The 16,549-nt window shown below is 31.6% G+C and overlaps 1 protein-coding gene and 1 non-coding gene across 4 annotated transcripts in view; one reads left to right on the forward strand and one right to left on the reverse strand.

Annotated features, from left to right (window-relative positions):
- FSTL5 (follistatin like 5) overlaps positions 1-16,549 on the forward strand; it is an 873,413-nt gene that overhangs the window by 88,543 nt on the left and 768,321 nt on the right. For 2 of the 3 annotated variants that reach the window (XM_069557499.1, XM_069557500.1), the window contains exon 2: positions 10,801-10,831. In XM_069557499.1, the coding sequence (XP_069413600.1) occupies positions 10,801-10,831 (31 nt within the window). Of the gene's footprint in view, positions 1-10,797; positions 10,832-16,549 lie in introns of all 3 variants that reach the window. The other variant, XM_069557498.1, reaches the window with a different exon arrangement.
- LOC138423026 (small nucleolar RNA SNORA72) lies at positions 9,839-9,985 on the reverse strand. Its single transcript, XR_011250128.1, has one exon. It is a non-coding gene; the product is annotated as a small nucleolar RNA SNORA72 (small nucleolar RNA).

Consider the following 16,549-nt stretch of genomic DNA (forward strand, 5'->3'; position numbering starts at 1 on the left):
CAAGTTTCTTGGATGCCTGCACCCAGAGTATCTTATCTTAGTTTTGATTGATCTGCATCATGACTATAAGTGTTTGCAGTTTCTTCATTGCAGAATACAATTTATTGGCAATTATGTTCTCAATAATAAATGTTATTTATTGGCAGTCTCTGTAAGTTTTATTATATTCCAGATCACTGGAAATTTAAAAATCAAATCATTAGATTCCTATAATAGGGACTTTTATAGACAATAAACTACTAATCCAAATAAATTGAAGGATAAACATAAAAGGGAAAAAATATAATGTAAATGTCTTCCATTTAAATCCACTTCACTAATTTCTAAGTCAAAATCGTTACTTAATTCGTGATTTATATTTCTACTTATTCCAAATCATTTAATTAGTGATTTATGTTAGGAAAAATCATCATTATTCCTCACACTCCAAAAACACACTGTAAAAACTGTTGTAGTGTTGTAATAATTGATGTGTTTATTTAATGTAATTCATATGACTCTTTAAAAATTCAGCTATGTTAAGAGGGCATAAATTTTCCTCAACATAGAAGAACTCCTTTGAATATAGTTTATACTTTCCTCATGTTTAAAGAAATATAGAGTTATGTTATGATTAATTATTCACAGTTCTTCCAAAAGGATTAAATAGTTTTCAGTTCTGTCTTTATACAGATTATTTTTTTTTTCCTGGCAAATTATTTTGCCATCCTTTAAGTCTCAGCTCAAGCAGCACTTTCACAAAGAATTCTCTCTTTGCCTAGGCAATTGACCCTCCCTTTCTTTTTAGCACATCATCTTGTAAATGTTTTGATTGTTTTGTAATAAGAGTTGCCATCTCTCCAAATAGAATGTTAACTTTTGAGATCAGAATTTGATTGTTATCTGTAATTAATCCAGAAAGCATGAGGCTGGTAATACAGATTCAAAATAATTCTATATTTAAAGAATGAGTAGTTTGGAATGTCAACACCTTATTAAAATGGAATATAAGGAGATGAATATTTTTCAATCACTTATCAAATTTATTTACACAAAATAAGATAAATAATGAACCCCAAAACCATTTGAATATGTTTTATCAATTAAAAATTCAATTTCCACTATTTTCTTTTTCAGTTCAGTTCAGTTCAGTCTCTCAGTCATGTCTGACTCTTTAATAAATAATATTCAAAAAATTAAATAGATGTACTTCTAAATGTTTCCAAATTTTCTGTAAATATGATTCAAAATGGGCTGTTGTCTACTGTATATAATTGTTATCAAAATTAATTTTGTTTTGTTTTCTATTTCAAATGCATATCCTCAAAAAAGTGACCTATGAACATATATTAATTTTAGATTTCCTCCATATCTTAACTCAGGTCTAATGGTATAAAATAATGATGCTCTAATAAATATAATTAATGTTATGAAAATTAATTTTGTTTTATTTTCTTTCTATTTCAAATGTATATCTCAAAAAAGTGACCTAAGAAGAACATATATTAATTTTAGATTTCCTTTATATCTTATTCAAGTCTAATGGTATAAAACAATGATGCTCTAATAATGGTCTATAGACTTGTCATTTTATTTTAAGATTATAGATTAGGTAATATAATATTTTCTTTCCTCTAGAATTTTCTTAATATCCTCAAATCTTTATCCATTGTAAATTGAATGAATAATCTTGTCCACTAATATAGAAAGGAAAGTCCATATATGTTTGTAGCATGTATAGGCTTTTTAGTGCATAATTTCCCTTTTGATTATTTTAACTGACTGCTGCGCTTATGAGTCTTTGTGATATTTCCTATCTAAAATATCTCATTACCTAATTCCTAATTTCCACATGCTGTTTTTCCTGCCCTGGATACTTGTAATTCACCTAGTTAAATGCTTATCTTTGAAGATCTAGTTTGCTTATATCTTTTATAAGTCAATCAACCAACAATGTCTTTTGTGACACTTTGTGCAAATTCTTATGGATTATATTTGACATCTATATGTAGTGAATGTTTATTCATATCTTATATACTTAATTTGAACATATACAAATAATCAAATAAAAGTTTTTCTGATGTTTATAATTAGACAATGCAAGAATGTAGTTCATTATATATTTATCACAATAGTAGTTGATTTCATTTTAAATACAAATAAATTTCCATCATTTTAATAAAATTTCTAAACTTATGGACTTCAGAATATGAAGTAACAGTGAAACTATCCATTAATCCATTATTCATTAACCTCTCTTTATCTTTTCTTCATTAAAGTCCTATAAAATATTGAATATAGTATGAATAAATAATAAGAAGCAATGACAATTTTTACTTTGGAATTAATGTCACACCAACATGTTAAGCCAAAAGAGAAGCACCTGTAGATTGACATTCTATAGCTTTTACAGATTATATTTATTTTATTTTATTTTTATTTTACTTAAAAATACTGGTTTTGCCATACATTGAGATGAATCTGCCATGGGTGTACATGAGTTCCCAATCCTGAACCCTCCTCCCACCTCTCTCCCCATATCATCTCTCTAGGTCATCTCAGTGCACCAGCCCCAAGCATCCTGTATGCTGTATCGAACCTAGATTGGCAATTTGTTTCTTACATGATAGTATACATGATTCAATGCCATTCTCCCAAATCATCCCATCCTCTCCTTCTCCCTCTCCCACAGAGTTCAAAAGTCTGTTTTATACATCTGTGTCTCTTTTGCTGTCTCACATGCAAGGTTATCATTACCATCTTTCTAAATTCCATATATATGTGTTAGTATACTGTATTGGTGTTTTTTGAATGTCTAAATAGAGCTAGATCCCTCTCTCTTTCTACAAGAGATAAATATAAATATATATAATAGCAAATATTTTAATCAAATTTTATGTATGTTAATAAATGCTAAACTATTAATATATCTGATATTTCTTTTAAAATTAATAAAATTACTTTCACCTGGTAAAGAGCTGAAACTTATTAGTTGCCCAACTCTATTTAATGTTTACCATCCCAACTCTACACTACCACAGTCTGTAGTTTTACAGTGCTACCATGCAGTCTCATAGGTTCTTAACTTTATTCGTGCTGTATCTACTGCAGAGAATCCTTCCCTTCGCTTCACTGTAGAGCTCAGCTACTTTTTACTAAAACGTCTTCGCTGTATATTCCTCAGTTCTCCACATTCACAAAGCTTCCATTCACTTGACTAAGAGACAATGCATTACTCCCTTAACCATGCTCTCTAGATTTTATATATAATTCCATATATATATATATATATATATATATATATATAAATTGGGTTTTGCCTGTCACTCCATTGGGATGTTAAAATCTAGATTTCAGACATTGTATTAGAAATGGTGCCATTTGCGGATACTATTCTAGACACTGTGTATATGCCAGTTAAGTCATGAGTAACATAGATTCTAGTAAATGGAACACATCATGTGCATATAAATCCTTTTATTATCATAGAAAGCGATAACTTCTGTGAGTAATGAACAAAAAGTTAAAAAATCAGATATTTAGTAATGGAGGTACAGTTTTAGATGGAATGCTCAGGAACTGAAGCTTGTTGAAAGGGGGTATTAAATAGAAACACGATGCAAATTCCAAGAGGAGTGATCTCAAATCAAAGATAGGAAGATTGTGATTAAACTTAGTAAGACTGAAAATTCACCATTACAGTTTATTAAAGTTTCACTGATAAACTTAAGATTTAGGAGGCCAGATATACTGCTTTATGATTGCTGGTATAATCTTTTATTTTCCAGACATTTTGAAATTAAATTGTCACCAAGAAAATATGTTTGAGGAAAAGTATGTACATGTTTGTGCATGTGTATGTGTTGTGCATATGTGTGTATTGAAGGCCTTGGAGAGGGAGCTTGTGTGTTCATGGGTATGCATGCATCAGAAGAGCATAGCATAGATTTGTTATAAAATTGCAGTGGATTGCATTATTCCACTGAAATGGTCTCCTATTCCCAATCTCCTTGAATTTACAATCTATGTAATTGAATAGCTCTAATGAATGTTTTTGAGAACATTTAGTTTTTTATATTTTTACCACTTAGCACATGGAAATGTTAAATAAATTTGTATTGAACATCAGTACTCTACTGCAAATTATCAACTCACAAATTTTGTTTGTTGGTATTTGGGAGGCAAAGAGAAGGCGAGAGTTCTGAGAAAGATTTTAAATTAGCCAGGCTTCAACAGTTAATAAATCTTTGTATATGTTTGCCATAAACATTTATATGGACATCCTTTGACTATTTTCACAATTAGGATCTATTGGTATTTGGTCATAATTTTAAATTTGCATACATTTTTCTGAGCTTCTATGGCACTACTGTATGTACACATAAAGCCCCCTTTTGTGAGTGGTGACATTAATTACTTCAAGAATAAGTGTGGATCATAGGAACTGGAGCTAAATTACTTCACCAGACATTGTTTTATCTTTTGTTACTTTTTAATTTTGAGTTTAGTTAATTCATTATGGACTTTATTCAATACACCAGTAAAACACTTCTATACATTTGAATTTTCTTAAAGTTCATGTCAGAATTTTTTTTTCTCAGTACGTGATCAACCTAAACACAATTTGAGTGTGTCCTTCACTACAAGCTACAGGCAAAGAAAAATAAATTAATAAAAATGCATTTGCTTCCTCCTAACTTTATTTTATTACTGTTGGGGGGTGGGGTGTGCCCCCTGCAAGTGAGATCTTAGTTCTCTAAACAAGGATGGAAGCTGCACCCTCTTCCGTGGAAGCATGGAGTCTTAACCACTGGACCACCAGGCAAGTCCTTCTCAACTTAAAGAGGTGAAGTTTATCGCCTCTCAATCTATGCCATCCATTCAACTAAAGGGGACTTAAGAAGAAAACAATTTTCTAATATTATCATGTTAATGATCTAGGTAGCATGGGAGAAGGCAATGGCACCCCACTCCAATACTCTTGCCTGGAGAATCCCATGGATGGAGGAGCCTGGTAAGCTGCAGTCCATGGGGTCACACAGAGTCGGACATGACTGAAGCGACTTAGCAGCAGCAGCAGCAGCGTGGACTTATCATGGCTTTCTTTTTTTTAATATTTATTTAATTAGATTGTACCAGTTCTTAGTTGTGGCATGCGGGCTCTAGTTTCCTGACAAGGGATTGGACCCTTGCATTAGGAGATCAGAATTGTAGACACTGGACCACCAGGGAAGTCCCACCACAGACTTTCATTTAATAGTGAAATGCAAACCAAGTCATGTAGGGCTGAGGAAAAACAAAAGCAAATTAGAAAACTTTTCTTTATCATTCTTGAAGTGATGAAAAGAGGAGATGCTTGCCTTTTACACTCTTGCTGAGCCCTACTTCTATCACATAGTTATACACTGGTTATCATCATGTATATCTAATGAGAGATTTAGTACAGAATCTCAAACTCAGAGAGATGATTGGTATACTTTCCTAAGGAACCAATTCAATTCTACCTGCACTCATTTCATTCTTATGTCCCTCTATGTGGAGAGAAGCCTGTGGGAGTCCTGATACTAATCGAAGTGTGCATAAATAATCTCATTAATCTAGTATCATACATATACAAATTTTAAAAAAGATTATCCATGGGTATAACCTGTATAGTGTTTATGACTTTTCCTTAAAGTGTTTTAAGCTTTATAATATGGAAGAGGAAGACCATTTATTGATAGTCCAACGATTATAACTCAGTGCTTTATGATGAACTTGATGCATTCACCATTTAAATGGTTTCTTCTCTTCCCAGAGAGCATGTGTTTCACGACAAAAAGGGAGAAATTGGACAAATTGTGTATGAAGCTGTTTTGGCCAGATATACAGTTTTAGTGTTTGATTATAAGACATTATTTAGGGTATAAGCATCATCAGATGTTAGTAAATGTCATATGAAAATTCAAATACTAGAAAGGAAACATTCATAATTATATCTTCTGGAGTTATAACATTCTCCTTATTATTGTGTGTTGATGTTATTTGGCTGTATTTCAGTTTGACTAGATATTTTAGGACCACCATATCTCATTTGAAAAATTACAGCTTGAAAATTTGTTTCCAGCTTGAAAATTTTACCCTGGCTTAGATATGTTCTACTCATTATGTTGTATTTTGTTTAATATTGAAGAAATTGTATCTTTCAATCATGTATTACTTCTGAATCCATACTTTCACCCAGATTGTCTTTTTTAATCTTTAGCACACTGTCTGAAAGGATCTATTTGCCCATTTCTACCACTGAGCAGAATTTCATGGAGTCTATTTATAAATGAAAGATAGCACTTTGGGATTCTTCCAAGAAATGATGTGGAACAAAGTAATACACGAATCATTTGCTATTATTTAGCTTTGATACGTGGCCAAATATATATTTCTTATTTTAAGATAAGATCACATTGGCAGAAAATCTTTTGGAAGAATATTACAATTCAGTTATACCAAGAGAATGGCATTTCTGCTATTATGTATGAGACCTAAATTTTCATAATGTAAGAATATTTCTCAAATGTATCATGAAGAAAGAATAGCAAATCTTTCTGACCTCTCATTGCATAATTAAACAATTTCAGTTTCCTTCTTAACATTTCCACATTTAAAAACTAACATTTAAAATCTGAAGTAATAGTTTGTGCAATAAAATTGTGAAAAATATATATTGCCAAGTGAACAATGCAATATTTTCATCATAAAAATGAATTGGAACAGTTACTACCTTGAAAATACTGAAGTATATATATATATATGCACACACATATCTATATATATATTTACACTGACAGAGTCTAATACAAGTTTAAGAATAAATAAGATATATTATCCTTTTAATCTTTCTACATTACAAGTCTGTTCCTATTATTCCCAGTTCATAAAATTAATTGGTAATTTATTTTCTATAAATTTAGGCTTCTTACAAGTTTCTCATTTATAGACTATTTAAGAATATTTCACTGGTAATTTATCAGTATAATTATATAAAATTGTACAAAATAGAGAATTTGTATTCATAAAAATAATAAATAAATGCAATGTCAGTGAGTATTAAGCTTATTTGGTTGGAGTTAAAATGCCTTAAATCAGTATCACTGTATATTTATGATGCCAAAAATCAACTAGGACTTCAGAAACCAAAGATGTTTTACTCAATAGTGCATTTAAAATCTAGCCACTCCTCAAATTTCTAACAAACCATCCTCCTTCACCATTCAGTGGATTTTCCTTCAGCTACATAAAGAAAATAAATCATCATAAATGAAGCATGTTTGATTTATCATATCAAACCTACAAATTTCTTGCACCTATAACCATGTCTTCCTGTGCCCACTGGTTATTTTAGAGGAACTGGTTGTCTTTCTAACTAAAATTCCCCCCCACTCATGTTTTCTATCACATCTACCTTTTTAGTAGCCTTGTAAAGTTAGTCTAATCATCTCTCCCTTTTGTCTTAATCCTCTCTGTTTCTACTCTGTATCTTCCATCATTTAGACATTCTCAGTTCTCACTGATATAAATAATATATTATAAATGTACAAAAATAAAACAAAAGACAAAAAAGCAAAAACAAACACAATGCCTCTATGGACTTCCCTTCATTCTTCAGCTACACACCATCCTGGACTTTTCTTTCCCAATTACATTTCTCCCATTTCACTTTTACCCCTTCATATACCTGTCAATCATCATCTCCTTCCTTGAATAACTAAAATGTACTTCCAAGCCAAGAATGTGTTTCTTTTGAAGTAAATGTTTTCACCTATGTCAGTTCATCTGGTATCCATCTGGATATTGTCAAAATAACTGCCTGATTTGACCTTATTTATTTCTTGAATTGTTTACAATATTCATCTCTATATATTCAATGCTTATATAATCTCTGAATGATAACTTATCCATAGGTTGATGATTTATAAATTTATACATTTTGTTGAACTATCTCCCATGAATTCCAGGCACTTTGACCATCATCCTACTTTGCATCATCAGAGTGATATTCAAAGTAAAATCAGAGTTGAATATCAAAACCATTAAATTTCAGGGTTTTGCTCTTAAGAAACAGCATTATTGTAAGTGTCTAAACAACTAGAAGGATAAAGAGATGAGAAAGATGAGAAAGATGATCAAAGACATAAGGGAAGATCAAAAGTTTAATTTTAGACATGATAAGTGGGCTATTATTACCTATTCATGTAGAGATGTCAAAAATAAAGCTGAATATTTGAATCTGAAGTTCAATGCTGAGGATTAGCTAGAGATACAAGTTTGAGAATCTTCAGGAAAAATATGGCACCTAAGACCAGAAGACTAGGTAAGGTGAGCAAAGGAATAAGGTATGCAGAAGAAAGATAAGGATTCAATAGCTAGGAAACTAGTAGTTAGAAACTGAGGACACATGAAAGAATCAGTAAATGAGACAGAAAAGGAGCAGCCAGACAAGAGAAAAACGCAAAGCAGGACAGCACCAGAAGGCAAGCCAGAAAAGGATAAAAGTGCTTCTGACTTGGCCATCTTCCTTATGTTAGAGATATCGCCATTCTTCTAGGGGCTCAGACCCTTGAGATCATCCTCATCAGTTCTGTGTCTCACATCAACACTTATTCTACCCAGAAGCCTTTTTAGTTATAACTAGTTTTGCCACTCCACTGGTACCACACCATTCTGAGCCATCATCTGCCATCAGGATTCCTGCAATACCTTCTCTATTGGTCCCTCTAATTGTGTCCCTTCCTTGTTCAAACTATTCACTATAGGCAAAATGAGTCTGTGTAAATGTAATTCTCATGGTGTTGCTCCTCTGAGAAGAAACCCTCAATGTGTTTTTGAATTCTCTCAGTGCAAAAACAAAAGCACTAACCAATGCCCTCAGTGCTCCTCTGTCTACAACTCCTATTTTCTTGACTGAAACTTTGTATTAAATTCCTCTTACTCAGCCTGCCCAGTTACACACGTTTCCTTGGTATTTCTGACAGTGTCAAGACCTGCTGTATCACAGGGAGTTTGTAACTGTTTTTCTCTCTTAAAACATGTTTTCCCCAGATATATGCTTGGATCATCCTCTCATTTCCCTCAAAATTTTATTCAAAATTATTTATCATTGTATAAAATTGTAGTCACTCCAAACTACACCTTGTATGGTATATCTTTTGGTATATAGAACTTACTGCCATTTATGGAATAATCATGGTTCATGAGGACATATTTTTGTTTGTTTTGTTCATCATTTATCACTTAGAGCAGTGTCTGGCACATAGAAGTGATCAATACACATTTGCTGAAAGAATGAATGACTAAATGAATGAAAAAGTGTCAAAATAGAAGGAGAAAAATAGAGATAATTTTTTCATTAGTAACCATTTGGAAAATTTAAATCAACTTGTCCTGTAATTATGAAACAATAATGTACTTTTAAAGCATGTAATTATTATTTATTTATAAATATATATAATTTTTATTAGAATTTTAGTTTAAATGAGCAACATATACTCTAAATTAAAAGTACCTCATAATTAAACAATGATTAATTCACAGAATACAGTCCAGAATTTAAATATGAAGTATTGATGGGCTAAGAGATTTAGAGTATAAAATATTAGCTTAATAGAATTATACATTTGGTTAGCATGTTTCAATGAATATACTTCTATCAAGATGCATTTTTAAAAATTTTACAATTCATTTAATGGCGACTGGTAATCATCAAACTAGCAATGATTATCTTCAAATGTTATCACACTTGCTGCGCTACCATTTCCCAAGGTTGATCAGATACCTAGAGTCACAGACACTTCCCACACAAGATGCATCATATGAATCAGACCTGGTTTATCACCAGCATTTAGACATAGGTAAAGAACTAGGTCTGGGCACACAAGCATGGGCTTAATATAGGGAATGTTTAGCCTGTCAATATGCATTTTTATTCTCAATCTGACTCTGGGATGAATACTTGCAGCAAAATAATTTTCATATTTTTACTATGTTCATAAATGCTATCAAAATTTATTGACATTCATATAATTCTGCATATCTGTGTGTGACTTTTAGTTAGAAACATATTTCAAAATTATTTTTTGTTTGAGAACCTGAAAGCTTTACTCAGAGTAAACTGCCTGCGTATTAATTGAGAAGTTGTAGAGTTCACAATTTCTACTTAAAAACTCGAAAGCAAACAAATTCTTCTGGGGTTGCCTGGTAACTAATAAGGAGTATGTCAACTTGAAAGACCAGTCTGCCTGAAGCAGCTTCGAATAAATAATAGAATTATTGTCAACTTTAGCCTCAGAGAAGCAAGACAGGGAACAGTTTTAAGCTAAACTGAAGGAAAGACATTTGAAATATCTTTGTGTGTGTGTGTGTGTGTGTGTTTTAGTGAATTCTCCGTTGCTTGTCATTAAACATTTTTCCTCACCAAAAGCATAAAATTAACATAAAGACACTAATAGCAAATTCTGAAGATGTGATTTAATATCTGTTGGGATTAAATAAAATGGACCAAGACATTTTGGAGACACAATAATGTATTTATTACTCATTAAGTATTTATTTATCAAATCATTTGTGCAATGTATTGGTTTCTTAGAAACATTTATGTACATTAACAGTGATTACTGCTCTGATAAAAGATTTGACATGTGTCTTTAAAGTGAGAATTATGTTACAATGACTCTTGGGTATACGTACAGTGAAATATTTTGACAAGACTTTAGTTAAAGTGTTACTTTATATCACACTGTTGAGAAAATGCTTACAAACTTTGAACTATTTTTGTTTTATTTCCAGCAGGAAAAAAGTCAAGAACGTTCAAGAATCAAAGGTAAGGAGTGACAACTTTAAGATCATAGTTTCATACAATTGAGTAAGTATATAAGAAAAACAAATTGATGCTACCTTGAAAGTATAATTGAAATGAGAAAAACAATAAAACTTCACAGTTTTCAACATGATTTTAAAGTCATTTTGAATGCTTTGGGAACTCTCCAAGGCAATTGAAATTTGTCAAGGTTTCCTTTCTTTATACAGTGTTTTTGGAAAATTCAACATAACTTTCTGTTCATTCCCTGAGATGTTTTCGTTTAATTCCTCCACCAACCATTGCCTATAAGAGTAGGTGTTCTGTCACATCTATAATTTAGGAAATGATCCTTTTAAAACTATGCTTTGTGGAGAACCAACTATTTAGTCACTGCCATCTCATTATATTTTCTCTGAAAGAGCAGGAAAATATATATTTACATGTTAGAAGTTGGTGATAACTTTTTCTATGGCATAGTCAATCTTAGTCTGACATAGGAAGTTTCTTTACCCCACAAAGAGACTCTTATTTGAAATGCATTAATTGAGATAATATTAATCTAAGTAGATTGTAATATGTCAACAAAAAGTTCCCATTAGTGTGTGCTTCTACTGATTGTAATGATAGAAATTTCACAGATTTTTCCAAGTTTAATCCTTCTGGTCTGTCCATTCTTATTTTATGTTGTGGGCATCCTTGCCCACTTATTCCTTCCCCAAAGTGTAGTAGTCTCAAATCTGACAATGGAGCAAAACACAATTGCGCTGTGTTTATTTATTTACTTATTTTATTGAAGTATAGTTGATTTACAATATTGTGCTAATTTCTGCTATATAGCACAGTGATTTCATATACCTCTGTGTGTGTACATTGTTTTTCATTTTTTCCATATAGTTTATCACAGGATATTGAATATGGTTCCCTGAGCCACACTGTAGGAGCTTGTTGTTTATCTATTTTGTTTATAGTTCGGGATAGTCCGCTAATCCCAAACTCCTGATTTATCCCTCCACCCACCCATCTTTGCCTTGGTAACCACAAGTCTGTTTCGGTTTTATAGATAAGTTCATTTATGTCATATTTTAGATTCCACATATAAGTGATATCATATGACATTTGTCTTTCTCTATCTTACTTCACCTAGCATGATAATCTAGGTCCATCCATGTTGTGGCAAATAATGAAATAGCTTTATTTCATTCATTTTATGGCAGAGTGTATATATTTGTTTTATATATTCTTTATCCACTCATCTGTCTATGAGCATTTAGGTTGTTTCCATATCTTGGCAATTGCAAATAGTGCTATTAACATAGGGGTGCATGTATCACTTTGAATTATGATGCTCCATATGCTCAGCAGTAGGATTGCTGGATCATAGAGCAGCTTTATTTTTATTGTTTTGACCTCCATACTGTTTTCCATAGTGGTTGCACCAGCTTACGTTCCCACCAACCATATAGGAAGTTTCCCTTTTCTCCACACCCTCGAAATATTTGTTATTTGTAGACTTTTTAATGTTTGCTGTTCTGATTAGTGTAAGGTCGTTGTAGCTTTGATTTGTGTTTAATTATTAGCAATTCTGTGCAACTCTTCATGTGCCTCTTGACAACTGTCTAGTTTTATTCCATTCTTTTTGCATAGGAAAATATTTTTTAGAGCTTTTTGGAATTTTACACTAATAAATAAAAAATATATAACTGTGGAAAAGATACAAAGATTACATGTATTCCTGAAAAGATAAAAGGATAGTTACATTTTAGAGGGTGGCTAGATTGATGTTACCAATTTTGCTTCCTTAAGTGCAAATATAATCTCCTCTGTGCATTTTCTCACAACTGACTGATTTACACAATTTTTTCTTGTTTGATCATCTGTGAGTTTATATTACAGAAAAATATGAAAAGCCATACTTACAAAATTTTTACTGTTTATTTTGTTCAAATGAATTAGGTAAGACTACCTTTCCAGGGATTCCCAAACTGTGTTCTTTTTCAGCAAACTTATGTATATCTTGTTATTTTATATATGAATTCATTACACTTATTTATCCTCAAAACACTCATATTAGCTCAAAGTTTTGTACTTTGTGTTGCAAAAGAAAATTTCTATCCCAAGAGGAGCTATGTGATGTTATTTAAGTGATACATGCATTTTAAGCATATTGATGGCACATATTCCTTCTTATAAAGAGGCCTAGTGTTTCAGATTAACCTTAAATCATATTTATAATTCCATTATAGTTGAAATAAATTCAGTATAGTTTTCCTTTCAATACTTTATTGCCTTGGAGTACATAAATTAAATCATCTGAAGTAGTAAAAATTATGCTTTTTCAACTATTTTCTGGGAACATGTTTTCTTTTATAATGTAATAAAATTTTCAAGATGATGCTTGTCACTTCTGTCATTGTTATTGGCTGACACATGGTTCAGAATCTTCAAGTAATGTCTGCTAGACTACTGAATTGTAAGTAAAATAAATCAGAGATGTATAGTTACATCAAGGCTTGCTGTCTAGCTCTACTTAGAAGAACTCTACATTTTTTCTTGAACAGTTATAGGAATCACCTTACAATATTATATTACTGGAACTTATGAATGGCCATTTCAAATATTTTAAAATCAATATTAAAAAGAAAAATATTGAGTCAAAAAGCAATGTCTTACCCATTATTAGATAACAAAATTCTGAAAATCAAATATTGTACTTTTCTTGGTCCCTAGTACTTGAAATGTAGACTATGGCCTCATTTGATCTAGGTAAACATTTCTCAACTAGTAATTCTCTGGACTTCCTGACTAATTGCTAATCTTATTTGCTGGAACATGTTTATTGCATTGCCAAGAATTATGCAGTCTTTAATCTTTTAATTCCTTGCATTTGGTGCCTGTTTATGCTTGAAACACCAACCCCAACCTCATGATATCAGTGACCTGAAATTACATTAATTCACATAGCAATGAAAATCCAATGAAAAACAATTCTTATTTCTTCCATGTATACATATATTGAAATGCTTGGAAACTTGCAATTCTATCTTTAATTGATTATTTGATATTCACATGCTTTTATTCTAATATTATTTTGGAAAGTCATACTAATCCATATCTTCAAACTTTAGAATTATATTTCAATGAAATTCAACTGACAAGATGTGTCTTGGTTCAATAGTTAGTATGGATTCTCAAGTGCTTTTCATCTGTATATGGCCTGTTGTTAAATGAGACAAAGACTAATCTATTCAGTACACAATTTTGAGGTTTCCAGTTGTTTAAGAGGTCCTTCCTTACAGCTACATTAAAGAATATAGCAGAGAAATAAAGAGTCCCACGAGTCTGAAAGAATGATCAAACTTTTCAGGAAACAGTTTTCACGCTGTTCTTCAGTGACTTAAAAGCTGAGTTAAAATAGAGCACATTATGCATTAAAACCCAATGAGAATTTTTTAAATATGATCCAGAAGTAATGTCTTCTATAAAGATCACAACAAATCAATAATCATCTGCCACTATTTCTCAGGAAAGTATTTTAATAGTTTTTGAGGAAAATTTAAATCAACTATGCCTTACAAATAGCTTAGAAACTCTGTCAACTTCATTGAGTTTTTACTTTTCCAAAATGGTGTGAAGTTTTATTACAGTCAGAAGGATGTAATCACTGTGGACAGTTTTGTGTGGTTATGCTGTGGCATGCCCCTCAGCATTGGCTTCACTCTCTTCTGTCGATAAAAGAACGTTTGTCCATTCACCAAAGTGATCCAATTGTCTTTATCACAGATATTCCCTCCTCTCTTCTCATGTGGAGATTCTTGGCTCTTCCCATTCAGAAGTGTAAAAAATAAAGCGTGTTCTCCTTTTATGGCTATTTATATTTTGTTAAGACTGAACATTTGGGGGCAATAAGGACTAAAGTCAATTACCTAATAATCATGTATAGGCTATATTATTAATATCTCTCTTTTGTTAAGTATCCAACAGATGTCAGACACTGTGCTGAGCTTTTTACATATATTATCTTATTTTATCTTCAAATACACGTTAATTGTAAGAATTATCATCCAAATATGTCTTCATTTTGAGAAATCACATTCAAAGTAATTCAGATCAATATCAGTCTTATTCTATTAAAAGGGACCATTGCTTGTTTAGCCAATCCCCAATTGTACAGTAGGTAAATTTAGCATGCTGTTATTCTCAGTATTTTTTTCATGTTCAAAAACTTGATATTTATGGATTTTTCTATTCACATATTATTTTCTTTAATGTCATAGTGCATATATTTTTCCTACTGCCAATTTATGTACAAACTGCTCAGTACTTTGTAACTTCAATAGAAAAAATAGAAAATGGCAAATGTAACAGTGCTATTTTAAGGGACATATGTAAGAATTATGCCAACTTGTTCACTAAATACAAGTGACTTAAACCCTCCAGAGGTAATTCATCTTCTATGGTAAATATTACCATAACGTAACATGTGACATAAAAAATCCTTTACATGCCTCAAATGCTAAGGCTTATACTTCTATAAGGACATTGAACAAAGTCATTATACTATTAAAAAACATATCCTGCAAAAGTATGTGATTCTAAATAGGTCCTGTATGGCAAATATTATGTTATATACATTTGTGTATATGAAAAATGTAAGCTGCATAATTGCTTTTCCTATGGTACATACCTTCTTCACTATTGAGCAATAACAGAAATCATTATGTCAAGACCATACTTGATTTGATTAAAAGAGTATATTTGGGACAATAAATGCCATTAAAGAATGATGCCTGCAGTCTTTATGCACATAAATGCACACACAAACTATTTTCTATTCATTTTTAAACACTCAAGAGTTCAGATTCTCCTTTATTTCCCATATTGCAAAATTAGCAACTGAAAACACTAAAAATTATCTCATATATAATCTGAAATAGACAGGGATATATTTCTCAATGAGCCTAAGGGGTGTTGCTATAAGTTTGAAATTCTAACTCTTAATTTACATTTCCTAAATATCCAAATATCCTTCATTAGAATAATCTCACAGCGTTCCTGAGGTCAGCTAACTTCTTCAAGTTCAGGTAGCTAGTCAGGAACAGTTAGTACAGAGAGATTGATCTTCAAATCCTTATTCATAAAGGCCATTGGATATATTACATTAACAAATGAAAATATCATGTAAAATTGTAAGGTGATAATTCATACACATGGGCCCTTAATGAGACTCTTTTGTCTAATTGTTGTATTTCTTTATATTCAGGAAACAAAATGTAGCCAGCACAATTAGTAATACCTGATATGGAGATTCTTACCTTTACCTGAAGTTCGGAGTCACTGTATTTCTAATGGATTACAATTTCATACATACTGAACCCTAGGCTCTTTGATATTCAATTTAGAAACCTATTGCTGAGGGAAATAATGATTTGTAAGCTATTTATGAAACTGTGGGTTTTGTCAATCATAATCAATAGTTAGAATCCTTAGAAAGTCCAAGTACCGAAAGACAGGAAAACTCACCTCTAAAATGGTCAACTGAAAGATGGATAGATTTATTTATTTATTTGTTTTTGGCAAATGACAATGCTGTATAAATGCCAGACAGGTGTTCTTCTGACAACAATTCTTAAAAAAATTAAATGTTGTAAAAGAATGTGGAGAAAAATAGTTATTTTACATAACCCACTCCAGAATTCTTACCTGGAGAATTCCATGGACAGAGGAGCCTGGCAAGCTACA

This window comes from Ovis canadensis, chromosome 17 (assembly GCF_042477335.2).
Source record: "Ovis canadensis isolate MfBH-ARS-UI-01 breed Bighorn chromosome 17, ARS-UI_OviCan_v2, whole genome shotgun sequence".
Lineage (NCBI taxonomy): Eukaryota > Metazoa > Chordata > Mammalia > Artiodactyla > Bovidae > Ovis > Ovis canadensis.